The 27972-nt window shown below is 37.2% G+C and overlaps 1 protein-coding gene across 2 annotated transcripts; it reads left to right on the top strand.

The window, feature by feature from the left end:
* On the top strand, window positions 1-27972 carry LOC105490180 (solute carrier family 5 member 7). Of its 2 annotated transcripts, XM_011755561.2 has the most exons (9): window positions 1-241; window positions 1588-1816; window positions 5560-5673; window positions 6440-6595; window positions 11003-11151; window positions 14808-14951; window positions 18992-19145; window positions 21429-21646; window positions 23823-27972. In XM_011755561.2, exons 2-9 carry the CDS (start codon window positions 1639-1641, stop codon window positions 24450-24452), a joined length of 1743 nt encoding a protein of 580 aa, XP_011753863.1. In that variant the 5' UTR covers window positions 1-241; window positions 1588-1638; the 3' UTR covers window positions 24453-27972. The 2 variants fall into 2 exon arrangements, with proteins under 2 accessions (XP_011753863.1, XP_070933258.1); XM_071077157.1 differs by lacking the exon at window positions 1-241 and having other exon boundaries at window positions 1560-1816.

The raw sequence follows: 27972 nt of genomic DNA, 5'->3' as shown, positions 1-27972 counted from the left end.
GATTGCCGCCTCGCCCGGCGCCGCGCGCCCTCCGCCGGCGCCCACACCTGTCAACTCCGCGCGCTCCCAGGTTCTTGGAGACGCCGGGTGAGGAGCCGCCCTGACCGACTGGCCCCCCTCCGCACTGCACCCTTGCCCCACCCCGCACCCTCCCTTTCTTCACCCTCGCACCCACACCCCTCACGGTGCCAGGGGGCGGCGGCCCCGGGCGGAGCGCTTTCGCGTGCAGCTACCACTCCAGGTAGGAGCTTAGCGGGCATTCCTGCGCCTAGGGGCCCGCACCCTCGGAAACGCCTTGGGCACCGAGCCCGGGAGGTTTTAGAGGGGAGGGACGCGGCGTTTTTGCCTCTCGGTGGGATGCAAGGGCGGGTTTGCTGTCTGGCACCGCTGCTGTCAGGGTGCAAGAGGCTACAAAGTCTGGGCGCAGGAGATGGGTAGAAGGGGCCGAGGAAGGGCCGCAGGGGGCCGGGAGAGCATCGGGCTGCCGCGGAGAGGAACTTGCCTGCTTGGTAGCTCACAAAGGCAGAGACCACCCAGCCCGCGGGCGCTTCTTTTGCCTCTTTTAAATTCCAAAGAGGCTGATTCTTTTCCCCAAAGGCTCTTCAGCCACCTGCATGCACAAATATCAGAGTTTCCCCCAGAAACTTGTGTTTGAGAGTTTGGGTTCAGGGAACAGCCGTGGTCACAAAGGTAAAAAGTAAATAAATAAATAAATAAATAAGAACAAGAATTTCAGAAGGTGAATGCTTTCCAATCTGCCGTTTGTCTTCTAAGAGTCTTGATTTTAGTATCTTTGATCCTTCTGTTGTGCTTTTAGGCAATCGTATTTAAAAAGCAACAACAACCACAACCACCACCACAACAAAAAACCTTTTCCTGTATGTACCATTAATGGGGGGTGATGAATTGAATAAAGGATATTGGGCGAAGAAGATCAAGAGAGTGGACCCTTTAAACAGAAAACATACTTAGTTGCTATAGTAACTTGAACTACAGAAACTTGTTGAAAATGTGGAGTTTGATGTGTTTTTGAAATGAATTTTTCTAAAGATTTTTTTTTCAGATATTTTTATATCAGATTACTACTGAAGCCATTCTCTGAAGTCGTTTGAAAGGACAGATAAAAGAATGAATAAATTAATGGATATTTTAAAATTTTCAGAATAGTCATTTGTAAAACACTTAAAGTGAATAAATAATTCTAGAAGAGTAACTTAGTTCCAAAACGCAAATACAGCTCTACTCTTTGTAAATGATTTGACAGTTACTGAGTTAAGATATACACAAGGTTAATTTTAAATTTAAAGTATGTATGAAACACACAAGGATTATGATTCCATTTATTAAACTACATTTCCATTTTTTTTTTCTGTTTCTTGCAAACTCAAAGCAATGTTACATTGTTAAATAAAAGTAGGATAATGTAGTGGACACTGATTGGTAACTGCCCATTTTACATGTGGTTTCAGCGTTGTATTCTTTCTGTGAGTGACACAGGGTCTCTCATGATCCAGCTGGTTTACTCCTGGCTGCCTACGTGTGCATAGTGCTCTACTGATTTATCATGCATTCCTGTATTTTCTTCAGAAGTCTTAATGAAGTAGCCAGCTGCAGAAGAATCTGGATCATTAGATAAAAATGACTTTCCATGTGGAAGGACTGATAGCTATCATCGTGTTCTACCTTCTCATTTTGCTGGTTGGAATATGGGCTGCCTGGAGAACCAAAAACAGTGGCAGCGCAGAAGAGCGCAGCGAAGCCATCATAGTTGGTGGCCGAGATATTGGTTTATTGGTTGGTGGATTTACCATGACAGGTACGTTCAGACGCCGCCGGCTCCATGCAGTCCTCCCTTCCTTGGCATCTGTGTGTGTGCAGCGTGTGGCTTCAGACTGACAAAGCAAATGCTGCTCTTTGTCCTTTGGGGATTCTTTATGTTCACTAGTTATATATATTTTAAAATAATTTTCTGTTCATTTAAAACCTAAAAATAAATTGGTTTCAACTCAGTAGTACTTGAACAAAAATGATTTGATAATAAATCACTGGACTGAAGAGCCATGAAACAAATCTTGGCTCTCTGGGCTGTTGAGTGGATGGAAACAGAGTGAAAACAAAGAGGTGGGGAAGCTGTCCTAGTATTACAAGCTATGTATCCGCTAATTAATGTGATAGGCAGCATCTCAACGTGTCCAGTAATACGTGCATAAAGTTGTGACTTTGAGATTTAAATGATAAGTGTCAATGAATACCAACTAGTGATGGTTTTTAATCTGCATAAATAAATGTGGGGGTGATAATATTTCCAATTGAGTAATTCCCTGTTTTGAAACCAAATAATTTCATTTAATAACTAATTCCTCACAGGAAGACAATCGCATGTTATGACTCCACAGCACTAATAAAGAAATGTCATGAACCTTGTTATAAAAGGGAAAACCTAGGGCGTGTCCTCATAGGAATCCCCAGGCCACCATCTGTAGTCATTTCTCATTCAAACCTTCGTTATGTTAGCAGGAGCTGATATTCTTTCTTACTTTGCACTAAGGTGGTTCTGTTTAAGGGGTGATTTGTTTCTTTACTATATTCTTCTTGGTCATTGAAAATCATTCTGAAAATATCAACTTAAAATTATATGTTTAATATTTGATACGGTTGCACTAACAACACATATTTCATTACAGAGTCTTAGTGGAGTTTTTAAACATTTGCAACATAGCAGGAACTCTGAGTGTTCATTGGAAAAATATCCCATGGGAAATTATATCAAGTGATGCCCAATTTCAGTCTCGAAGTGCAATTTTAAAATGATTCACCGTGTATCAGGTAGTTTACCAAACCAGTCTGGGAAGAGGTCATCCATGTTCCGAACCCCTTGACTTTGGCCATCTGAAACCTACAGTGTTCTATGTGAGCCATCAGTTTGATCTTTCAGACATTGACATTTTATCTTTGTTTAACTCTTCACCCACTGTACGTGGATTCATTTGGTCTTTCTAACAGCACTATGATGACGCTCTGGGGTTAAGTGAAGATCCCGGGTTACAAGGTTAACAAGGACCAAGGCTGCAGGCAGAACCAAACACAGGTCTCCGGTGGCCATGCTGGCGACCGCCGCATGCTGTGCCACATGCAGCCCTGTAACTAGTTTCACTTTCTTTCTTTCAAAAGGTGCACAGTTTGTAAACACTGTAGAAAGAATAAGAAAGCTGCTATATATCAAACTATGTTGTTTATTGAAAATAATTATAACCCTCTATATTCTCATTTAATATTCTGTTCAATATGGTCATAAAAATAATATTTTATAATTTGCTTTTACCATTTAGAAGGTTTTTTTCCAACCTAATAAGCTATTAAAAGATACAGAAAATATTTGAATAATGCTATTTTTTATAAAGGGCCATGATCTTCCTCAGTTTGTAAAACTTTTTTTTTTCTTTCTCAGAACTCAAAATAACCTGGTCAATATCATAATTCATTTAAAATCTGAACCATACTACCTAACCTTGTCAGATTGATTGACTTGGATATATTTTATAAAGAATAGAGATTTTTAAAAAATGTTGATTCTTTTAAAAGTGAGTATAGTTTAAGAGTTTGTGATCTCACTCATGGATCTGACGCAAAATATACAAACATGGAGAGCAAATGCTGTTACAGAAGAGACTAAATTCATTTAAAAAGGGGACTTTTAAATCTTAGTAAGTAGTCAAGCCCTCACTTCTATACCACAATAGTTGCAATGATTCAGGCACTCATTTTCTTTTTGGACAAGGGACAGTGAACTTACACAATGACAAATGATCACTAATGAGCTTTGTATTTGTAAGACCATCAGACCATTTACTTTATGCAGTGAAGCATTGACGCGTTAGCAATTCCAGTTACCTAGTAGAAAGATAAAGTCTCAAGTTTTCTGCCTGTAAGAATTTATTTCTTCAGGTCATGGTTACACACACAGTGGAAAAAAAAAAAAAAAACCATTTAAAAAATTTCAGCAGGGCTTAGAATAAGAAAACAAATAATGCCATTTGTTATTTGTTAACACTGGGTGTAAAAGCTACTGCAAAGGTGGGAGTGATTGCTAAATATGTATTTGGCTCCAGGATTTTATATATAAACTTTTCATTTAAATGTACTTAAAATTCCTATGTAGGAAAATCTTTTTATGTCAACCCTAAGACTCCCTCTTCTTTGCTTTGTATTAGATTAAAAGCCAGATAAATTTTGGCACAAACACAATAGAAATACATCCTAGGTAGTTTTGTCTAGATATTATTTCATTTACCTACATTCTAACTGTGAGATTTTGGAAAATTCATCAGAGTTAAATGTTATTCCTAATGGGATGATGCAATCTATAATTCAGCCTCATATCTGATAAATTTTTTTACCAACCTGTGACCATCATAACTTTACACAAATTCTGCATAAGGATTGTTTTGAATATTTCAACCACACTGTAACCTCGAAAAGGTATAAACTGCAAAGTTTAGTGTTCTCTTCAGCATTAGTTTTTCAGCAAGGATTCAATATTATACTGTTTCCTCAGAGAAAATGGTACTAGTATTACATTGTCTATTCGGAGAAAAATATTAATCTGTAGCTCATGCTTGGCTCAAACCTGTCAAGTCAAAACTTATTTTCTTTGGTTCTTTGACCTCCTTCCCTCAGCTATTATGCTACAGAAATTTTATTTATCTGAATAAGGCATTTTTCATTACTTATTGTCAAATAGTAAATACCTTACTAAAAGATCCATATTAAAATATAGAATTGCAAGTATGTACACAGTTCACATTTTATATTCTTCTGAGTGCTAGGTAGTCTAGGCCTTAAGGTAACATTTAAACTCACTTTGGACACCTTGTAGTAGAAGTGTCATCTCGATCCTCTCTTCACTCCTAATAATTTAAGGTAGTAAGTGCAACTTAGTGGTGATGGAGATAACATTTGCAAGCTCCGATATCCCCAGAGTGTTCAAGAAAGACTCTATTTCTATCAGTGAGAAGCACACTTCCACATACATACACCCACCTACATACATGCATGTGTTCACACACGCATGTACACACACATACCACTCCCTGAGGACAGTATGTAAACATCAATACAATTAAAATGGAAGGACCTTGAAATAAAGAAATTTTACCCCATGACCTCAGACTATATTATATATAATATCATGAAAATATTGCTGACTCAATGCATTTAGAAAACATCCAGGGCAGCACTATCCAATAGAAATATAATGTGAGCCGTAAACATAACGTTGAATTTTCTACAAACCTCTAAAAACAAAAAGAAATAGGTAAATTCATGTTAATAATATAACTTAGGTAACTCAATTCATCCAACATGTTTTCATTTCAACATGTGATCAATGAAAGAAAAAACATTTGAAATCTGGTGTATATTTTATATTCCTAGAACAACTCAATCCAGGCTAGTCACATTTCAGGTGCTCAGTAACCTCCAGTAGCCACTGGTTTGGCAGGGAGGTGTGGGTGTAACAGGTAAGACAGTATCACTCCCTCACTTTTCATTCTGTTTCAGCTACCTGGGTCGGAGGAGGGTATATCAATGGCACAGCTGAAGCAGTTTATGTACCAGGTTATGGCCTAGCTTGGGCTCAGGCACCCATTGGATATTCTCTTAGTCTGATTTTAGGTAAGTGAAAGTGCAAATCTCAGTGACTCACTCAGTAAAGCATACAGAACAAGAGTGTAATAACAAGTGGAATAACCAGTCAAACACTGTAAATAACCATTGTAAAAAAAAATGTCCCCTGAGATCTTTAAGGAGCCGTTACCAGAAATTGGTAAGTAGCAGAACACTAGTGCTTAGATTATTTGATCTCTTCGTTATGGAATATATTTTTAAAATCCTTTGATCCTGTGGCTATCAGCACAGTGAATTTCTTAACGTAATCATGTTTTATTTCTTTCAAAACAAGTATGGATATATCATTAAAAATGAATCAGCTTGAAATGTACCTGTATTTCTTTTAGCAAGTCAAATGAATAAGAGGTCAAAAGTATTATATAACAGAAGGTACCTCATTTTTTGGGCACTCAGAAGGCTTTTATTGAATCTGTGCTTATTCAAAACCTCTAAATGCTCTGTTGAGTGATAGATATGCATTGAGGCATTTAAGTGAGCGATGTGTTGGTTCATGTTTTTCAATTCACATGCCTCAATGAGATCCACTTGTCTTTGGACACATACAATGGTAAGTGTACTAAATAATTTACATTAGATTGCTAAACCTAATATTTAGAGTAAGTTGGTACTGTGTGCACATTATATTTCAGACTGGTTCCTCAATCCATACAGGTGTTCTGAAAAATGCATTTCCCTTGAGAAGTGGCAGTATAGTAAAAGACTATTATATTACATTTTTTTATTTCCTCCTAAACACTTGCTTAATTTTTAGGTGGCCTGTTCTTTGCAAAACCTATGCGTTCAAAGGGGTATGTGACCATGTTAGACCCGTTTCAGCAAATCTATGGAAAACGCATGGGCGGACTCCTGTTTATACCTGCACTGATGGGAGAAATGTTCTGGGCTGCAGCAATTTTCTCTGCTTTGGGTAAGACCCAACTAAGTTGTTCTAGCTGCATCTCCGCAGTGAACTAAACATCAATCAGATACACAACCTTACTTTCTTCAGCCTTGGCTTCTGAAGACATTTTTATTAAAAACATATACTGAACCTTATTTATATGCATAAAAGCTTAATGGAAATTTTATGTTTATTTGCAATATGGTGGCAGAGGTTAAATAAAACCTCAGCCACACTTTCTATACTTGAATTGCCTCTTTAGACCAATAATCATGAATTATTATGATCAATTTGCTTTTATGAGTCATATATGATTTTGAACAAAGCATAGTGAATTAAGCATAGCTAAAAAGTGCAGTTTACTTAAAAGAAATGTTTAAAACAAGGATTCATGAGCCAGGGGTTAGTGAGAATACTAACATATATTTTTGACGTTGAATACATTTAAATAAATGACTTATATCTTAATTTCTTCCAATAAGTGTTGTTTCTGCAAACTGAGAACTTTTTACCATTGTTTTCCCTCTAATAACTGCCATGTTAATTGGCATAAACACAAATATAAAACTTAGATAGTTTAGATAATTCCCAAGACAACAGTGTTGCATGCTATTCTAAAAGCACTAATATTTTTAGAGATGTTGGCTTTTTAAATAAAATGTCTAATTAAAAAATATATAAAACAAAGTCAGTTCCAGCAGTAAATAACATTCCTGGAGAAGTGAGATATCACTAACCCTCTGCTGACAGAGTAGGTAAATAATGTAAGTCACACGGCAAAACTACAAACTTGAAATATTTCAATAAATTGATATTATAAAGCTCAATGTTATGGTTTAGTAGTGGAAAAAAATAAGTATGGTAGAGTGTAACAAGAATTTCCCCTTCAGTTTAAATGTCTTCTCAATAACTCATATGAAAAAGTTTGCCCATGCCTTAGCATCTCCTCAGCTCCAATCTACCCTTAGAGACAGGCTTAGATGTACCACATGGGGCCAGTTGAGAATGTTGGACCTGACTGAGGCTGTTGAGGCAGCTGGGAGATGGAAGCTCCCCATAAAGGCGTGCACTGCCCCGCCTTCAGCACATCCAATTTCATCCTGCAGGTTAGTCAGGACTTTTTTGATTCCCAACTAGAAAACAGAGTGACTGTTGCGGAAACAAGAGTATTTGATCGTTATAAAATACAGTAAGAACTAGGTGGAAAATGCTGCACTTCCCTGGTGCTGGATAATAATACTCTACACCCACTGCTGCTCTTATGTTCTAATGATATTACGTGTAAAACTACACCTTGCTTTCCACCTGCCTCTCATTAGTTGAGTTGCAATGGGGGCTTATTTGCCATTGTTTTCAACACCAAAAAATTTTAATTTTAAGAACAAATTACCTGCTGAGGTATCAAAAAAGGAGTGGGCTGAGTATATAACAAAATACAAAATGCTCACTCATTGAATAAAGATCAACTTATATAATAGAGTCCTGAAAAAGAATAGAATTAATAAGCTAATGCTTCTAAAGTATTTTGGAAATATATAGTAACGAAACTGTGAACTTTGTTATAATTAGTTTTGTATATATGTGTGTCTATGTTCGTGCCTGTATTACAATATACAGTCAGGTTAAGGATGTAGATGCATTCTGAGAGATGCATCAGTAGGCAATTTTGATGTTGTGTGAACATAGAGTGTACTTACACAAACCCAGCTGGTAGCGCCTGCTACACACACAGGCTATATGGTATAGCCTATTGCTCTTAGGCTACAAACCTGTGCAACATGTTACTGCACTGAATACTGTAGGCAATTGTAATGCAATAGCTACAACATCACTAAGCAATAGGACTCCTTCAGCTTCATTATGATTTTATGAGAATTTGTGTATTTGTGGTTCATCATTGATGGTAACATTATTATGTAATGCATGATTACATATATAAAATATGTTACTGTCTGTATCTTTCTACACACTCACATGCACACATCTATCAAACAACATATGTAAAAACATTGCTGCAATTGCTTGAACTCTTTGAGGGGGAGAGAGAGAGTGTGTGAGTGTGTGTGTGTGTGTGTGTGTGTGTGTGTGAAGTTACTTACTGGGTACTATGTACGTTATTTGGGTAATGAAAGCACTGAAAGTCTAAACTTCACCACTATGTAGTATACCCGGGTAACATCATTGCAACTGTAATCTTTAAATTTACACAAATAAAAGGTAATAGTTGGACTTCATTAAAATTTAGTGTTTATTACAAATAATTTGATATATTCAAGAATATATAAGATCTATTACCACCTTAGTGTGAATGTGTATAGTTCACCATTGAAACATAGGAGAATCTTAAACTATTTTCTTGGTAGAAATTGACATCTTCCAACTTTTTAAAGAAATGTGTATTTATACTCCTAACAGCTCAAGTTCAGTGGATTTTCATAATTTTGCAGTGCATTTATTTTATAGCTTCATGAGTAGACTAATATTTACTAGCATACCTCAAAGTGTCACTTTGTTTTACTTACTGCAATTGATTTAATTATTCAGAAAATATTTTAGAGACATTTTTATCTAATTTTAATAGTGATAATGGAGAGGTGATTGACGTCTCGAATATCTCTGAGTTACAGTTAAGTGACAGCATCTACTAGGACCCCAAATCTTTGAGATTTTAGTCAGGTAATCTTTATTTTATAATTGAACTTTTCATAATTCATGGTATGTAGCTTAGAAGTGTTATTAAAGTGGAGAACTACACACACACAAAAAAAACAACAAAGAATTGCAAGTTTCAATTTGAAGTAAATGATCTCAGGAAAACAATTACTTTTCAAATATCTATGAAACAGCTCAGTCAATTATCTAAAGTCACTCATCTATACTTGATCTCTCTTCTTTGTCTTCTTTCTCCAACTTCTTACTAGATTTTTCTTTTTAATGGGTCTTTACTCCGGAAAATAATTTTATTTTATCGCCATAGCAAAAGCATTGAAAAATATTTTGTACTGATATTTTGGATCAACACATCTTATATTGAGATAATGTAGTTTCATCTCCAGTGAGCTGTATATACTACTAGCATGCCGACTGAGGAATGGGGGTAGCGTGTAAGACCACTCAGCTGGCTGCAACTGATGATACATAAAAGCACAGATCCATTTCATGTATGCATTTAATAATGTGACATGTAAACTGTATAGTTTTGAGAACAATAGGGAAAGGACTAGTAAAGCAACAAGTGAATTATGAACTGTCAGTCCAAGAACCACAGTGGCCCAAACTTGTCATACCTCAATACGTTCAGTGGAAATATAAGGACCAACAAACACAATAAACAATGTTATAAGGAGAAACATAAATTTGATTTCTAAGAGAAGTTTAAAATTTTGATGATGAAAATTACTTAAAAAAGTATGATATTCAAATCTTAGGCTCTTCAGTATATTGGTATCCTAGGAGCAGGACTGGTATATTCTACCAATTAAATAAAATAAGAGTGATCTGTCACAAATTAAAGCGGGAGAGAGTGATTAATAACATTTACCAATTTGATAATTTGTTCCTACAAATTTTTCTCAACTCTTTGCCGCCTTAACCATTTGTTAGCTATCAAAAGCTAGCAGGGGGCAGAGTAAATGCAAAATAGCAAGTGAATGTTAATTGTAAAATGTGGAAATGGATGATCATGTTTCTCAGAAAGCCTTGTGTTTTTCATAGATGTGACTAATGTATTTCATATACAGTTATGTGCCATGTAATGACATTTTGGTCAATGATGGACTGCATATATGACAGTGGTCCCATAAAATTATAATACCATATTTTTACTGTTACTTTCTCTATGTTTAGATATGATGTTTAGATATTCAAATAATTACCATCATGTTACAGTTGCCTACAGTGTTCAGTACAGTAACAAGCTGTATGAATTTGTAGCGCAGGATCTATAGGCCATACCATGTAGCCTAGGTGTGTAGTAGGTTATACCATCAAGATTTGTGAGTATACATTGTGAAGCTGCACAACAATGAAATCACCTAACAACACATTTCTCAGAGCCCATCCCTATTGTTAAGCAACACATGGCTATATTTGATTGAGTCAGAGTTCCAGATAGTGAAATTATTTTGAGTTCTCGTAATGTAATTAAATTTCTCAGTAATTCAGGGTCTTCCATAAGCATACTACGGATCTGTGTGTCCTCCACATAAATAAGTTAGCAAACCACTCATTTCAGAAAGCAAAAGTGTGTGTCTCACTGAATTTATTAAGATATACAAATTTCAATAGAAAAATTAACTTTAGGTGTTATCATCCACTACATTTCATATGAGAGAGAGACAAATGTTGTTTATCACTAAACTTTCACTGTGTCCTTATACAAAGAGCAGAATCTGTCTGGGCACCTTGACCACAGCACTCTCTTGTTTGTTTCAGGAGCCACCATCAGTGTGATCATTGACGTGGATGTGAACATTTCTGTCATCATCTCTGCACTCGTTGCCACTCTGTACACCCTGGTGGGAGGGCTCTATTCTGTGGCCTACACCGATGTTGTTCAGCTCTTTTGCATTTTTGTGGGGCTGGTAAGTGGGAGCACCCAAGATTCTCCTCCTTTTTTCTGTAAAAGACAATGTATTTCATACTAACTCTTTAAAAATTAGTAGAAATCTTATTTTCCCTCATGAGTAATACATGCTAAATCACATATTATATGAAATTTCAAATTTCTCCATAAATTAATTAGATGAAAAACTAGTCATTTTGATAACATTTGACAGAAAAGTGTGCTCTATGTTGAATTGTTAGAAAGGTCTAGGTCTTCCTTTCCTTCATGCCTAGATTTGATGGAAACGTATGCATGATCTCCTTTGAGTATTTAAGACAATCCATTTTCCTCGGCAGAAATAACAAAATTCAAACCTTAGTGGCAACCTGTACAAGTCTCCTTTTATGTTAGTTGGTGAATTCTAAGAATGCTCATAAGACATAGAAATGATCCCATTGGAAAACTGTGGATTTCAAATATTAATCATCACTATTTGTGGTCTAAAAACAAAGACAATTCATAATTATATAAGGCACCAGAAAGATTTATTATCTATTGTTTTTATTATAATTATGAGACATGAGTATTATTAGCACTATATTAAAAACACTTGTGTGTGTCTGAACACATTTTAGTCAATGTTGAAGAAATGTGGACAGTACAGTTATGCATATAATATTCAATACCTAAGATGTAGCAAAAGAAGTATAAAAACTGGTGTGTCCATGCTGGGCTAGGGTTGTCATAGGTTCACATACATTATCTCATCATACACATATATTATCCCAGTTGTAGATTCTGTAGCGGCAATGCCCTCCTGCAAAGCCCACGGACAGAGCAAGCTAACACTAGAGATCATGATTCATTTTCCCAAGGATGGTTAAGTACTCTTGGTTCTCCTCATCTTTATGTATTTATCTTACAATGTAAAGCATTTCATTATATTTTACTTTTGACACTAGACTCTTAGAAATTAAAAATGAAGAAGTAATCTCATGCTCTTCTCTCCTTTTCATAAACGTTCCAGCATCTCTAATAATGTCCTAGAGGAAAAATTTTAAAAAGCGGACTACAATTAGATGTATAGTTTAACTATGAATTTACATGTGCCAGCAAAGATTATAATATTTTCTCTTTTTCTCCTTAGACATTTTGCATTTCGTGGAATTTCATCCATTCATATTGTAACTGAATACAAGAATATTTAATTTACTCAAGGACTCCCACTATTTCTATTTAGATTACCAAAATTAAGTGGACTGTACTGAAATTCTGATTTTTCCTTAGCATCAACATAAATTTCCAGAAATAAAATAGGGAACATAGAAATAAATCCCTCTTCAGAATGTCAGGAGCCAGGTTGGTTTGGCAACGACAGCTCTCATAACTGATGTACTAGGTATTCTAAGAAACACAACCCAAGGGAATGAACCTATTATTGATGATATATGTGATTTCTCATTGCTTTGTATGAGACTAGAACTTAAAACCCATGGGTGCATAAATCAAGTATACAAGTGTAAAGATGACAGTGCAAAGATGTTAGAATATTTTTTCTGCCACAAAATGTAGCCACATTGATAAGGAATGAAGTTTTGTTGGTTACTAGTTAAGGCCCTATTGAATTGGCTGAATAAAAGACTAAATGATGTTGTTTTCCAAACTTTAATTACTGTATGAGCATACATAATTAATCAACTTACCCCTTAAACGGTCTTTTTTCAAATTCTCTAGTATTATTGATTTTATCATCACCCCCGGAGCTCCAAAACTGTACACTTGAGGTTTTTCTGTTCATTTTCCCTCTCTCTGACCTCTCTCTCCTTCTTGTAATGTAAGGGTTGTTGACTTGCTCTTCATAAACCTTTTTAGTACTGGTATTTTTTCATTCCCAGTGTCACTGCTGTACTTCAGGCCTTCATCTAGGTGGAGCTGAAATCACCTGCCACTGTCCCTGACACTTCCTTTTTGCTAAACTCACTATTCATGTCTATGTTATTAAATTTCAAAAGAAATTCCACTGAAATCTTTTTAAGACTTAAAAGATTTTTTTCTAGCTTCCAGTTGCCTGCAAAAACAAAATACAAATCCTTTAACTTGCAATGTGGGTTTTCTCCACACATCCATCTTTATCTCTCCCATTTCCCCAAACTACTCCCATGCCAGCAAAACCCGTCACCAACAGATGTGGGTGCACACACATACACACACACAAACACACACCACATATTCTTCTATTCTTTGCCTTGCTCCATCTAAACATCTCTTCCTTCAATTCTTTATTATTCTACCTGTTATTATCGGGCCCATCTTTGAAGGCTTATATGTCACCCATATATTTCTCAATCACATATTTTCTTATTACTTTAATGAATGGATATCTTTCCTTAATTCACAGAAAACATAAAAGAGTGTGTGCGTGTATACACATACATATATATACACACACACTTCCACTTCAAGAATTGTGTGTATATATGTGTGTGTGTATACACACACACTCTTTTATATGGATATATATTTCAAATATAATTTTTAAAATATTTTATTTTATTTATTATTATTATTTGTAGAGACCAGGTCTCATCATATATCCCAGGTTGATCTTGAACTCCTGGACTCAAGCAATCCTCCCACACTGGCCACCCAAAGTGCTAGGATTATAGGCATGAGCCATTGTATCTGACCATTTTTTTTTTTTCTTTTTTGAGACAGGGTCTGGCTCTGTCACCCAGGCTGGAGTGCAGTGGCTCAGTTACCGCTTACTGCAGCCTCTGCCTGTCAGGCTCATGCAATCCTCCCACCTCAGCCTCCCGAGTAGCTGGGACTACAGGTGTACACCACCACATCTGGCTGATTTTTGTATTTTTTGTAGAGATGGGGTTTCACCAGGTTGCCCAGTCTGGTCTAGAACTCCTGAGCTCAAGCAATCTGCCCACCTGGGACCTCCCAAAGTGCTGGGATTACGGGCCTGAGCCACAGTGCCTGGCACCCATTTATTTTTTTTGAAATACAATTTTTTAAAATTTAGATGGAGTCTTGCTCTGTTGCCCAGGCTAGAGTGCAATGTCCAATCTTGGCTCACTGCAACCTCTGCCTCCAAGGTTCAAGCAATTCTCCTGCCTCAGCCTCCTGAGCAGCTGAGAAATACAATTTTTTATTAGAACTCAAGTTTGTGTTATCCAACATTTAACAGAAGAGGAAAACGAAAACAATCCACATCTCTCCCCTCCTCCCACCACCCACAAACAAGGGGATATATATCTCAATAGCTACCTATCTATTTACGTGTGTGTGTGTGTGTGTGTGTGTGTGTGTGTGTATGGACAGACAGACACAGACAGACAGAGACAGATAGCTGATAGATAGGCAGGCAGATAGATACATAGATAGATTGACTGATTGACAGATATTTCAAATCTAATATTTTCTTCCTAGAGATTTTGTGTTGCTGCTGCTATAGTTTGTATGACATGGTATAATCAAGCATTGAAATAGTCAAAGTGCTATTTTAATTTATCTAAATCAGTATTTTATGGTGCCCAACAGAAAACAGAGAACATGATTTCCGGTCCTTCTCTGTCTGAACTGGAGGAATTACTGAGCTGTGCAGTGTGTGAGGTGTATAAATCTTGCATCTATCAGACAGTTGAAAATCATGGCCTAGGGCTCCAGTGTCACTTTCTGTTGCAGTGGATCAGCGTCCCCTTTGCATTGTCACATCCTGCAGTCGCAGACATCGGGTTCACTGCTGTGCATGCCAAATACCAAAAGCCGTGGCTGGGAACTGTTGACTCATCTGAAGTCTACTCTTGGCTTGATAGTTTTCTGTTGTTGGTAAGTATTGCCTTTATCTGAGGAATGTGATCTAATTGTTCCTAAAATCAAATTTATTTTCACGATTTTCATATTCATAGTAAAAAAAAAAATGTGCTTGTGGGCTCATGGCCATTTCTGAATTGAGGACGTTCTCCTGGGAGGGTGGAGCCAGGGCCGGACTGTCGTGGCTGACAGTGTCAGGGTGGAGAACAAATGAGGCCCTAAGGGGACAGCGCGAGGTGTTCTGTGTGGTGTGTCCTCATTTCCGTTGTGATGTAAGTCAAGGAATAACATGCCCTACCCCTAGAACTTTCCCCAACCTGAAGGCAAAACCTCATAAAAGCTTTATTTTGTGTTTTGAATTAAGGCATGAAACCCAACTTATGGAATAAGTCTCTCATTCACTCTTGAATTACAGAGTAAGAGAATTACTAGTGCTAGAGGCCCTAAGTGAGGCGGGTTGGAAAAGTACGTGTCACTCGGGAAAGATGCCAAGAGAGAGGCCCTCAGGAGCCAGAGGAAGCTTGAAAACAGGCAGAACTTTGGGGCAAAGGTGCAGGCACTTTGAGGAGAACATGGAAGAGATAATGGCCAATCCCACTGAGGCAAGAGGGAACAACCAGAAGAACTGACCAGATTTTATGACTGTGCTAATTAGAGGAGTTAGGCCTGAAAACAACACACTGTATTTGATTTCAACGTACGAAATCGACTATGGTGGAGTGTGGTGGCTCAGCCCGGTAATCTCAGCCCTTTGGGAGTCTGAGGTGGAAGGTTCATTTTGAGGCCAGGAGTTTGAGAACAGCCTGGACAACATAGCAGGACCCCATCTCTACAAAAATAATCTTTTTTAAAAAAGAAATAGATTACTTGTTCTATTAAACTTAAAGGTAAATTGGTTATTTTTGTTTTCTCTGTAGAAGTTTGGCAATATTGTATGACTTTGTGATCATGGCACGTGGCTGAATTTTAGCATTATCTCAACATTCAAAGTAACTGTGTCTTTTCCAGTAAAAATGTTTCTAGTAAGGGATAGGAAAATATGGGGAAAATATATATTTCCAGTGGTGGACTGGAGGGCTTCTTTGCCTAAGGATTGTTGAGAAATCTGTTGGCTCTCATTTTTCTGGAATGGCTTAAAATTATGAACTGGAGTGAGAGTAAATATGTATATGTAACTATACCTGCATAGTAGATGTGCTTATGGTTACATCATAGAGATGATGAGACTTAGAACAGTTAAGCAATTTGTGAATAATCACACCATTGTCTGAGTTAGAGACTGATATAGAATATTAAGAACTCAAAGTCCTTTCCCCTACACCAAGCTTTAGTCTTCAGACTATTCATCTTTAAAATAAGACATTGTATAAAGTGATTGCTAAATTCCTTCCAGCTTTACAAAATTATATGACTTAGTCGTATTCATGATTCAAATTGTAAGACAAGTTAAAATAGTACATGTTGAAGAAATGAATAAACTATAGAAATCAGCCTTGAAATGCTGCATCAATAGTCTTGATCTTCCAGTTGTCTCTCCTACATCCCCTACATGAAGATGACTTGTCAAGTCCTGCTAATGATACTGTCAGTGTATCTCCCGGTCACACATGGAACCTGCCCACTGTCCCTATGTTTGCTCTCTGTTAGGTAGACTGCATTCCTTACCTGGTCTACTATGATAACCCCCACCAGTCTCCCTGATGGCAGCCTGCCCACCTCTTACTCCCCCATGCCCATTTTCCATATTGCTAACTACTTTAGTCAGTTTGGGCTGTTGTTACAATTTACCATGGACTGGGTGATGTATAAACAGAAGAATATAATTTTTATAATTCTGGAGGCTGGAAATCTGAAACCAGGGTACCAGCATGATTAGGTTCTCAAGATGGCAGTATTCCAGGTTGCAGACTGTCCACTTCTTGTTGTGGCCTCACATGGTGGAAAGAGGGTGAGAGAGCTCTCTGGCCTCTTCTCAAAAGGGTCCTAATCCCATAATGAGGACTCCACCCTTATGATCTGATTATCTTCCAAAGGCCCCACCTCTGAATATGATCACATTGGGATTAGAGTTTCAAGGTATGAATTTTAGGAGGACAAACATTCAGTCCATTGCATCATGAGAGCTTCTGTTTGTAGATGAAGTCAGACTTTACCCTACTTAAAAACTTCTGATGACCTAAATGTCCAGGGTGATGAATATGTAATTTATGATGTGTCAATCCATTCAAGTCATTGACATGCAAGTTGTCAATTAATGATATATTGATAGAACAGGTCACAAAATGAAAGGAAAAGGTTTTGGAAGAATGTAGACTTGAGGAATGGGGTTATGAATTTTAGAATTTTTCCCTTTAATTACTTTTGAACATATATGGCTTTTATAAGAAGGAGATTGTTATGGTATCTATGTAACAGATACTCTGCTTAGCCCAAGTGAGACCATGATAAGACAGACGTCCCCACCAGAGCCCAGTGAGACAGACAGGCAGTTAATGAAACCTCAATACATTGTGCTACGGCAAGCTCATTTATCAATTCATTCATTAGTTCATGTGACCAATATTTATGGAATATTGACTTTATGCCAGGAAGAGAAGTAGCAGTAATCTAGCCAAAAGTGTGTTTCCAGCTTCTCCTGCAACCACTCCCTCACTCACTGACCTTCATCACACCAAACACCCAGTGGTCTCAGCTGCCTGGTTGCTGTCGTTATTTTCTTCTTTCCTATTAGTTTCTCTCTCAGGTACTCTCTTCTCCCTCGATCTCCACCTATGAAAATGCTCTCAAAGCCTACGGACAATCTGCACTTCATTTCTGCAGGTTTTCCTGTTAACATGCAGCTACCCTTTCTCTCTTCTTACCACCTCTTTCTTGTCGCAAATAATTAATGGTTTATCATTTTAATTTCCATACAGACCTCTTTATATCATGCAACAAATCGCATTATAGTTTAAACATTTTTGATCGCATATGCTCAATAAGAAAATTAAGCACATTGCAATAGAGGTATGTATATCTATCAGTTGCTTATATATTCTGTACTGATATATGATGTAAATCATTGAATAAAAGCAACCATACAATATTTAGGTGCAAAGTAAAATACATAGAAAAATACAAAGTAAAATACACAGAAGTTCTAGTATTTTATTTGATGCCGGCTGTATTGCCTTGAGCACTCTGCAGTGCTCACTTTGGAAAACACCACATACATTGACTCTCCCAGTAGAAAGTAAGTTCCAGGGAAAGAACCATACCTTATTCATGTCCTTGCTTTTACAGCCATTAAATTGCCTGGCACATGATTGGAGTGTAAAAATATTTTTGGGTTGCACTGATTCAGGTTAAATGTCATACTTTCAAAATCTTAATATTTTTTGAGAATATTTTATGATGGTTGGAACCACCAGATGATAACAAATTGAAGGCCTCTAGGGTAGTTTAAATGCAGTTCAAAATAGGTAAATAAATGAAAAGAAATAATTGCTCTATGTAATTATAGAGAAAAAGAACTTCAGGAAATTCTGCACAATTGAAAGTTGATGATACATTGTCTTAGTTCAGTTGGGTAACAAAGCATCATAAACGGAGTGGCTTATAAACAACACAGGTTTATTTTTCACAGTTTTTCACATGGTTGGGAAGTCCAAGATCAAGATGCTGGCAGATTCACTGCCTGGTGAGGATTCGCATCCTCATAGAAGGCACCTTCTTGCTGCCTCCTCACATGGTGGAAGAGAAAAAAAACTCATTTGGCTCTCTTTTATAAGGAATCCACCCTCATGGGATAATTATCTCCCAAAGTTGCCAACTTGATACCTAATACCATCACCTTGGTGATAAAATTTCATTGTATGAATTTAGGGGGAACATGGACATCAGATCATAGCAAACATAATGATACTAATTGATGTTTGTGACTACATGCCACTTTTTAAAATACTTCTAAGTTGTACTTATGACTATTCTAAATGTGATTGCAATAAATCTCTTTTAAAAAAATAGAATAGATGTTTGCCTCTAGTTCACTCTCCATCCTCGTGTTTCCCACACAGATGCTGGGTGGAATCCCATGGCAAGCGTACTTCCAGAGGGTTCTCTCTTCATCTTCAGCCACCTATGCTCAAGTGCTGTCATTCCTGGCAGCTTTCGGGTGCCTGGTAATGGCTGTCCCAGCCATACTCATTGGGGCCATTGGAGCATCAACAGGTAAATCTCTTGTAGCTTCACCACATGTGCCAGTTAGTTTACAGTCCCCACCCAGACACCCTTCTGTCCCACTTCCCTCTTACCTCCACATGGTGAATTCTTTCGCATCACATTTATGTTTATAAATTTGTTATAGCATTCAGTAAATTGTGTTATAGTTCAGCGGTCTCCAATTTTTTATTTTTATTTTATTTTATTTTGTTTTATTTATTTATTTATTTTTAGTAGACACAGGGTTTCATCATGTTGGTCAGGCTGGTCTCAAACTCCTGACCTCAGGCGATCCACCTGCCTTGGCCTCCCAAAGTGCTGGGATTACAGGTGTGAGCTACCGCACCCAGCCTCCAATGTTTTTGATTGCTCACTCCACTACGCAACACTGGCAAACACACCCTCCTTCCAGTTGTGGTATATTTATCGATTGTTTATATGCACTCCTGTCAGCAGTGTATCTCAACCAAGGCGCCTGCTGACATCAGCTGGGGAATGGTGGGGGGATCTTTTAAAAATACAGACATCTGGCCTACTTCACAGGAATTTTATTTCAATAACTGAGGATAGAGACAAGCACTAGTGTTCTTTTAAAACCCCTAGGTGAGTTGAGAGCCAGAGTGGAGAGTCACAGGCTTAGAGAAGTTTACCTGTCATTCTCATGACCTCCCTAAAGATCACTTTGAACTTGAGATTTCTGCTTTACATCTTTATTAGATTTTAATTAGGAGTTTTCTTTCTTGAAGAAAGCAATGAATAAGTGTTTAGGTCAAGACAAGCTAAGAAACAAAGTCACTTAGAGAATAACTTACTGAAAAACAGTTTTGAAAAAGGAGCATTATGAAATGTTTATCTCCATGTTAGTCTCTATGTGGAACATGTTCAACAGCTCACCTTTAACTTAATGAAATGTATTAATTACTCCTGACCATTATGTTCCTGTGTTGTAACTTTTAAGAGCACTCAATGAAAATACATCATGTTAATTCAAATTTGAAGGCATCTTCTAGGTAGAGGGAATAAAATAGATTAAAGTTCACCTTTTGCCCTGTTGTATTTTGTAAAGGTGATCCAGGGTAATGTTCCTATGGCAACTTTGACTTTCAGTTAGTAGAGTCTTTTATTGGATTGTTTAACTTTTAGGAGAGCAGTCCTGGTTCATAGTGTAGATTCTCCATTCCAGTTGTTCGTCCAGGAGACAAACACTTCAAAAGTTGTAAAGATGACTGACAAAGGTGGTAGGTAGTGTTTTAGTGTTTGTCTTTGAAAAAGGATAGTATTTCTCTCACAAGCAGAAAACATATATGAATGTGTGTGTGTGTGTGTGTGTGTGTGTGTGTTTATTGTAGGAACACAGGCTAACAGAAACAGCATTAAGCCTATTTTTTCTTGGATTAGATACACATTCTTGTTTGTTATTTCTGTTATTGTAACATCTCAGTTAAGGCCACAAAGTTGCCTGCATGTAAGCAGGTTTTGGAGACAATTGTAATAGAAAATGAGGGAAGAAAAAAATGGTAGGATCCAAAAAGAACAATTCTTATTTGGTCCAATGATCATGATATTAAAGAAGTTCAGCAAATAAAAAGCCAACTATGCTAATGTACATTTAAGGATTCCATAGTTTTTCAACACATGCTACAACTAAATAGTAAAGAAGCTATGTATTCAAAGATAAATCTGTGTTCCAAGCCTTCTTACCCTACCACAACCAAAACTTCCTGAAAATTTCAGCCACATGACTATACTTTTTATTCAATAAAAAGGGACTGTTCTTAATCCAGTGAAATTCTATGCAAGGTGGAAATAGTTGAAAATTAATGCTGAGGCAGCTTCAAAACCAAGTTTATGTACAGAGAGATGATGGCTGAGAATAGGCCTACTATTGTCTTTTTTCATTTACATATGAATAACTGAGCCTTAAAGAAGGAACAGTGAGTGTCCCACCACATTTCCAAGTGGTCGAAGGAATACTCTAGAATTATGTTTATAAGCATTTGTTTTCTATGATTCTATGCCATGTAACACCATCACTGTAGGAAGGCAATATATTTCTTACTACCAGTGTCTGTGCAGGCATTGTGAATAACCCTAATTGTAACCAATACCCTTTAGAAGTCAGGAGACATAAGACATTTCCACTTGACCAGCACATGGACTTCACACCTAAGCAGACTAATGTACATGATTCTGAGTTTATTTCAAAACAACCTAGTAAATAGGATGACCCCAGATGGATAAAGAACATTTGGCTCTTTGGTTGTTGTAATGGTTGTTGATTCTGTTCAACAGACTGGAACCAGACTGCATATGGGCTTCCAGATCCCAAGACTACAGAAGAAGCAGACATGATTTTACCAATTGTTCTGCAGTATCTCTGCCCTGTGTATATTTCTTTCTTTGGTCTTGGTGCAGTTTCTGCTGCTGTTATGTCATCAGCAGACTCTTCCATCTTGTCAGCAAGTTCCATGTTTGCACGGAACATCTACCAGCTTTCCTTCAGACAAAATGTAAGAACAGTTTCCTTCAACCTGTCATTTACTAGCGTTGCTCTTGCTGCTGCTGATGTTGTATTTGTTGTATATACTTTATTATATATTTGTTAATATTCTACATTAAATCTGACTGTACTTTGATTAAGCATATGAGATTAAATAACAAATTATACCTATGCTGAATGGATGCTATCAATACATGTTATTATTCATGTCAATACTAAAGGGAACAAATCAATATAATTATTTCCCAAGAGGTACAGTCACAGGGCTATCATTTAACCTTCTTGTCTTTCTGATGAAAGAGTAATGAAACTTAAACTATCTACCAAAACATTTAGTATAATTAAATTGTCTATGACACTGGAGAATCTTGGTGGAAACAGGGCATGGTAAGCTGTCTGACACGTATTTTTGTAACTTCTGAACTGTTTTATACTTGCACTCCCTAGTCCGCCTTTGCTAGAAGATATCCTCTCAATTTGATTTTCTTTATTGAATCAAAGTGGCTGCAAAACAGCATGCTTCTTGCTTGATAAAGCTTTGCCTCTCTCTAGGTTTTAGTTAACAAAACAATCCCAATGTTTTTGCTTTTGCCTTGTTTTGTTTTGATTTGATTTGATTTTTAAAAATGTAACCAAAGGAACTCCTTGGACAAGGCATTTTCTTCTTTGTTTTTAATTTTTCTTTATGTTCTGGGATACTTGTGCAAAACGTGCAGGTTTGTTTCATAAATATACATGTGCCATGTGCTTTGCTGCACCTATTGACCCATCCTCTTAAGTTCCTTCCTTGCACTGCCTCCCTCCACCCCCTAACAGGCCCTGGTGTCTGTTGTTCCCTCCCTGTGTCCATGTGTTCTCATTGTTCAATTCCCACTTATGAGTGAGAACATGCGGTGTTTGGTTTTCTGTTCCTGTGCTAGTTTGCTGAGGATGATGGCTTCCGCCTTCATCCATGTCCCTGCAAAGGAATGATCTTATTCCTTTTTATGGTCACATAGTATTCCATGGTGCACATGTGCCACATTTTCTTTATCCAGTCTATCACTGTTGGGCATTTGGGTTGGTTCCACGACTTTGCTATTGTAAATAGTGCTGCAATAAACATACGTGTGCATGTCTTTTTTTTCCTTTTTTTGAGACAGAGTCTCGCTCTGTCGCCCAGACTGGAGTGCAGTGGTTCCATCTCGGCTCACTGCAAGCTCTGCCTCCTGGGTTCAGGCCATTCTCCTGCCTCAGCCTGCCGAGTAGCTGGGACTACAGGCACCTGCCATCACGCCCGGATAATTTTTTGTATTTTTTAGTAGAGACGGGTTTTCACCGTGTTAGCCAGGATGGTCTTGCTCTCCCGACCTCGTGATCTGCTCGCCTCGGCCTCCCAAAGTGCTGGGATTACAGGCGTGAGCCACCGCGCCCGTCCACATGTGTCTTTTCAAGAGCACCAGAAGGTGGTTAGCTTTAAGGATGGTAGCACTTCTACAAAGAGATAAAGTAGGGATGGCCTATGATCTGTCAATGCCACATAAGAACTGTCCCCTAATATGTAAAGTGAGGAAATCCTCCCGTGCTTTATTATACCTCTCTGACACCGTGTTAGCTCATCCTGCCTTTCCCCCTATGCATTCAGGAAAAGGCCTAGGTGGCCTACGTGTCATGCATCTGGTACACAGAAACCCCTCCCAAAGGTCCACCCAGGAAGTCACCTTAATTGTTTCCTTTGGGTGCTGTAGCTGTATTGAGTTTTCCCATAGATTGAGCCATTTGAACCAGGGGAATTCTTTAGACTAGTTTTGAAGCAAAAAATGTGTCTCATTCTTGACCTACATGAGTCAAGACACTGTGCAGGCCGGGCGCGGTGGCTCAAGCCTGTAATCCCAGCACTTTGGGAGGCCAAGACGGGTGGATCACGAGGTCAGGAGATCGAGACCATCCTGGCTAACACGGTGAAACCCCGTCTCTACTAAAAAATACAAAAAAACTAGCCGGGCGAGGTGGCGGGCACCTGTAGTCCCAGCTACTCGGGAGGCTGAGGCAGGAGAATGGCCTGAACCCGGGAAGCGGAGCTTGCAGTGAGCTGAGATCCGGCCACTGCACTCCAGCAAGGGGGACAGAGTGAGACTCCGTCTCAAAAAAAAAAAAAAAAAAAAAGACACTGTGCAAAAAGCTGACACTGTGGCAATTTCTTACAGGCTTCGGACAAAGAAATCGTTTGGGTCATGCGAATCACAGTATTTGTGTTTGGAGCATCTGCAACAGCCATGGCCTTGCTGACGAAGACTGTGTATGGGCTCTGGTACCTCAGTTCTGACCTTGTTTACATCGTCATCTTCCCCCAGCTGCTTTGTGTACTCTTTGTTAAGGGAACCAACACCTATGGGGCTGTGGCAGGTTATGTTTCTGGCCTCTTCCTGAGAATAACTGGAGGGGAGCCATACCTCTATCTTCAGCCCTTGATCTTCTACCCTGGCTATTACCCTGATGATAATGGTATATATAATCAGAAATTCCCATTTAAAACACTTGCCATGGTTACTTCATTCTTAACCAACATTTGCATCTCCTATCTAGCCAAATATCTATTTGAAAGTGGAAGCTTGCCACCTAAATTAGATCTATTTGATGCTGTTGTTGCAAGACACAGTGAAGAAAACATGGATAAGACAATTCTTGTCAAAAATGAAAATATTAAATTAGATGAACTTGCACTTGTGAAGCCGCGACAGAGCATGACCCTCAGCTCAACTTTCACCAATAAAGAGGCCTTCCTTGATGTTGATTCCAGTCCAGAAGGTTCTGGGACTGAAGATAATTTACAGTGACCCCATCTAAATAAAATACTGCTTTAGCAAACAGAACACTGTAATAGGGTAGTGCTGGAGAGATGATTTGCAGCATACAAAAATATATTTAAAATATAAACAATGTTCAGGAGGGTAAAAATTCATATAAAGTGCAGTTGCACAAATACAAGCCAAGCTAGAAGGAAGCACCTATGAAAGCAACAACTTTCTTTCTCATCCATAGTAATATTGATTTTGATGCTAGATAGTTTTGCTAGGTATAAAAAATAAAGTTCCACTGAGAGAACAAAGGGCCAAATAGAGCATCTATATTTGTTACAAAAAAGGGAAGTAGATGTGAAAGAGACTGAAAAAAAGGAAATTGGATAGTTTTGATACAAACTTTGTTTGCTTATGCACTGATGAGTCTAGTTTCATTATAGCACTGAAGCTATGAGAATAACTTCAGTCACTCCCTTGAATGGTGCAATGAATTAACCAGCTTATTTTTCTTAGTGCGATGATTAACCCCTTCTTTCATGTTCTGAGCTATAACATTTGCTGAATGTGCAATTTGTTATTCTTTTATTAATGGCATGTAGTATGAGCATGGGCAAAGCAAACACAAAAAAATATTATGTACTGGCATTTATTTACGTGCAAGGTGATAGGAAAATAGAATCCATCTTTGTAGAAGAGCACTGGGTTAATTTGTATGTTTCCGTAGCTACTGTATGCATAGAAAGAGTACTTGAAGGATTATTAAGCAACCTTAAAGCAATAAGTTAATTAAGCAGAAGGTAATAGGAGGAACAGTACATTTTTATCTTTATGTCAAGTATATAAAGTTTTGCTCCATGATAAAATAAATATATCTAAATTAATATGTAAGTTAATATTGGAACTGAAATTGGGCCTTATGTAAGGAGAGGTAGCTACACAGCATCAGTTATGGTTAACGAGAGGCACACTGCTAAATTTACATATATTTCATTGAATGATTATTATGGGAAGCCCTCACAACACCTCATGATAGTAGTAAAAATGAGAAAAAAACAAACTACTAATTTTTAGATATTCATTAATAGGAAAGATTTAGTGTTAAGGGATCTACTCTTTGGCACTTTTTCACATAAGCCAGTCTTAGAGACTAGACAAATTACTACTACAAAAAGTACATAGTGAATTTTAAAATGTAGAGGAAAGCAGAAAATAAAATAAGTTCTAAAGTGAAGAAGCCATCAATTTTAACATTTGATGTCTAGATAACATTCATGAGATTGGTCATTAAATACTGTTTTGCTCCTTTTCTGCTGTTACACATACACACTCATAAACACACGTGTGTGTGTGTAATGATTTGTGTCCGTTTCAAGTGTTTTCACACCAGTCACACATTATAGAAATAACTAGAGCCATTTCTACAAAAGCAAAGTAAAGTGATGAGCTGAAAAGTGATCAGGGAATCTGATCCCATAAAGAAAGTCAGTCTGAATTGTTGAAACAAAAGCACTTTTTTTTTTTTCAAAAATACTTCTTTTTTGCAAATCATGAACAAAATGAAGTTAACTTAGTGTTTAACATTAAGAATGAAAGTTGTATTTTGACCCTAGAATTCCTTTCATAAGATTTAATTGTAATTGTCTCAAAGCATCAGATAATACATCTTTATCATTAAACATGAATTTAATGTCTAGGATAATTTTTAAAAGGGGAAATTAAATAATTTTATATGTCTCATATTTTCAGTGCTTTATCAAAATTTGATGTGAATATTACATTGCATTCAAAATCTTCACTGAATATCACATATATCTAAATGAAAAGAGAATTACTTTTCTTCATCTATTTTCTCAGAATCTATTCAGTACCCTATGGAGTACATGGAAGGAGTATATTTTTTGGAGCCAGTAAGTATGGGAGTCCATGATTCTCAGGTATTGAAAGAAAAAAGAGAAAGGGGCAAGAAATTCATTAAATAAAAAACCACAGATATTAACACATTTGACACATAAAAGTGATGAATTGCTGGAGACTACAATTCCTGGCAAACACCATTGTTCCAGATGCACCATGCTCCCCAGCATGCTACCTGAATGGTGGTTTTTATCCAACCTGTCACCCTGAGCATCTGTCTCAACCTGCTGAGGCACAGGCTTCCACCATGTGCATCAGGAAACACTCACTCATACTGTCATATAATGCAACAGGGAGGCATCGTCTCCTTACAGGTCTCTTTACATTGTACCATTCCATTAGGCAACAATTGTCCCAACAACCACACTTAAATTCAGTGGGGAAAAAAAGGTTAACATTAAAAATTTCTTCCATGTAATTCAATTTCTCACAATAGACGGAAACGGGGAAAATGTTTGCCCTGTTCAAAATGCTAAAACTAGATAACTTAAATTATTTAAGCCAATAAATAATATTATATTGTATTTAACCCATTATTCCTCACCTACCCTCAAAGTAGGTATATAAAAGACTAGTTTGTTATTAATCCACAAATGTGCTAAATGTTAGCAAGATGATTTTTAAATACAAAAATGGTTTAAGATCGCAAGGAAGGAAACAATGGTCACAAGGTCTTTACTTAAGCACATTTGTGCATAAATTTCCACCCAATTTCCAAGACAGTTGTATCACAAAGCTGTGAAATGTGCAAGAGTATACTTTTTACCCATCATTTGCTTTGTTTTGACAGAATGAGTAATGCAGACATTTATGTGTTCTTCCAGCTTCAATCAGTAAACCTGATTTTCAACATCTGCCCTCAAATGAAAATACAATAAACAAAACATTCAGACACTGGCTATATTAACCTTGGAAGGCAATACCTGTGGATTAAACATTAGAAGAAAACATATATTTTATTTTCATACTTTTGATATGATTGTAACATATTTCTTGAGTAATTTAAATGTTTCTTTTTCCCACACATATTCAAATCAGCAAGCCTGTAGCTGCACTGCAATATCAACAACTAGTTGTTTCAAACACTCAGCATCCAAATACAACTTCATTGCTACACTTACAAGGAATGAATTTTATGTGAATATGAAATGAGTATAAGCTTAAAATAAGTGAATCTAATATAATGGCTATTCCTCTTTTTACTTGGAAATAATAAATTAACATTATATTTTAAACATAAATTATGATTTCTTTTTCTGTTTTAGCCTTCATGTAAATTTACAATGGTATAATATATAATTTATTGTAAGTTTGCTACTTCATAGACAGATGCATATAATGGTTCCAGAATATATATTTTTGTCTGTCAAAATATTATATAAAATTATGCCTAAAATAAGTAGATTTGCAACTGTGTAAATGTTTAAGTGTAATGGCAATGTATTAAATTGTGCTGGTCAATTTAGGATATCACTGTCTAAATCTGGCTTTTGGGGGCCCTCTCTGAAACTAAATGTATATGGTGCTTCAAGACAATTATGCAATGAAATCAAAATAAACCATCTCATTACTGGAGGATAGGTAAATGCCACGTGGAAATGCTGCACCTCACGTAAGTCTTGGGGCAATATATGTCATAGCT

This window comes from Macaca nemestrina, chromosome 13, assembly GCF_043159975.1.
Source record: "Macaca nemestrina isolate mMacNem1 chromosome 13, mMacNem.hap1, whole genome shotgun sequence".
Classification (NCBI taxonomy): domain Eukaryota; kingdom Metazoa; phylum Chordata; class Mammalia; order Primates; family Cercopithecidae; genus Macaca; species Macaca nemestrina.
The sequence above is the reverse complement of the archived record's forward strand: the minus strand, read 5'-3'. Positions and strand labels throughout refer to the sequence as shown.

Bases quoted from the DNA above. Each gene is read 5' to 3' on its own strand.
- LOC105490180 (XM_011755561.2), top strand. From the start codon at position 1,639: ATGACTTTCCATGTGGAAGGACTGATAGCTATCATCGTGTTCTACCTT. The intron at 6,596-11,002 runs GTAAGACCCAAC...TGTTTGTTTCAG, and splicing joins AGCAATTTTCTCTGCTTTGG to GAGCCACCATCAGTGTGATC. The intron at 21,647-23,822 runs GTAAGAACAGTT...AATTTCTTACAG, and splicing joins AGCTTTCCTTCAGACAAAAT to GCTTCGGACAAAGAAATCGT.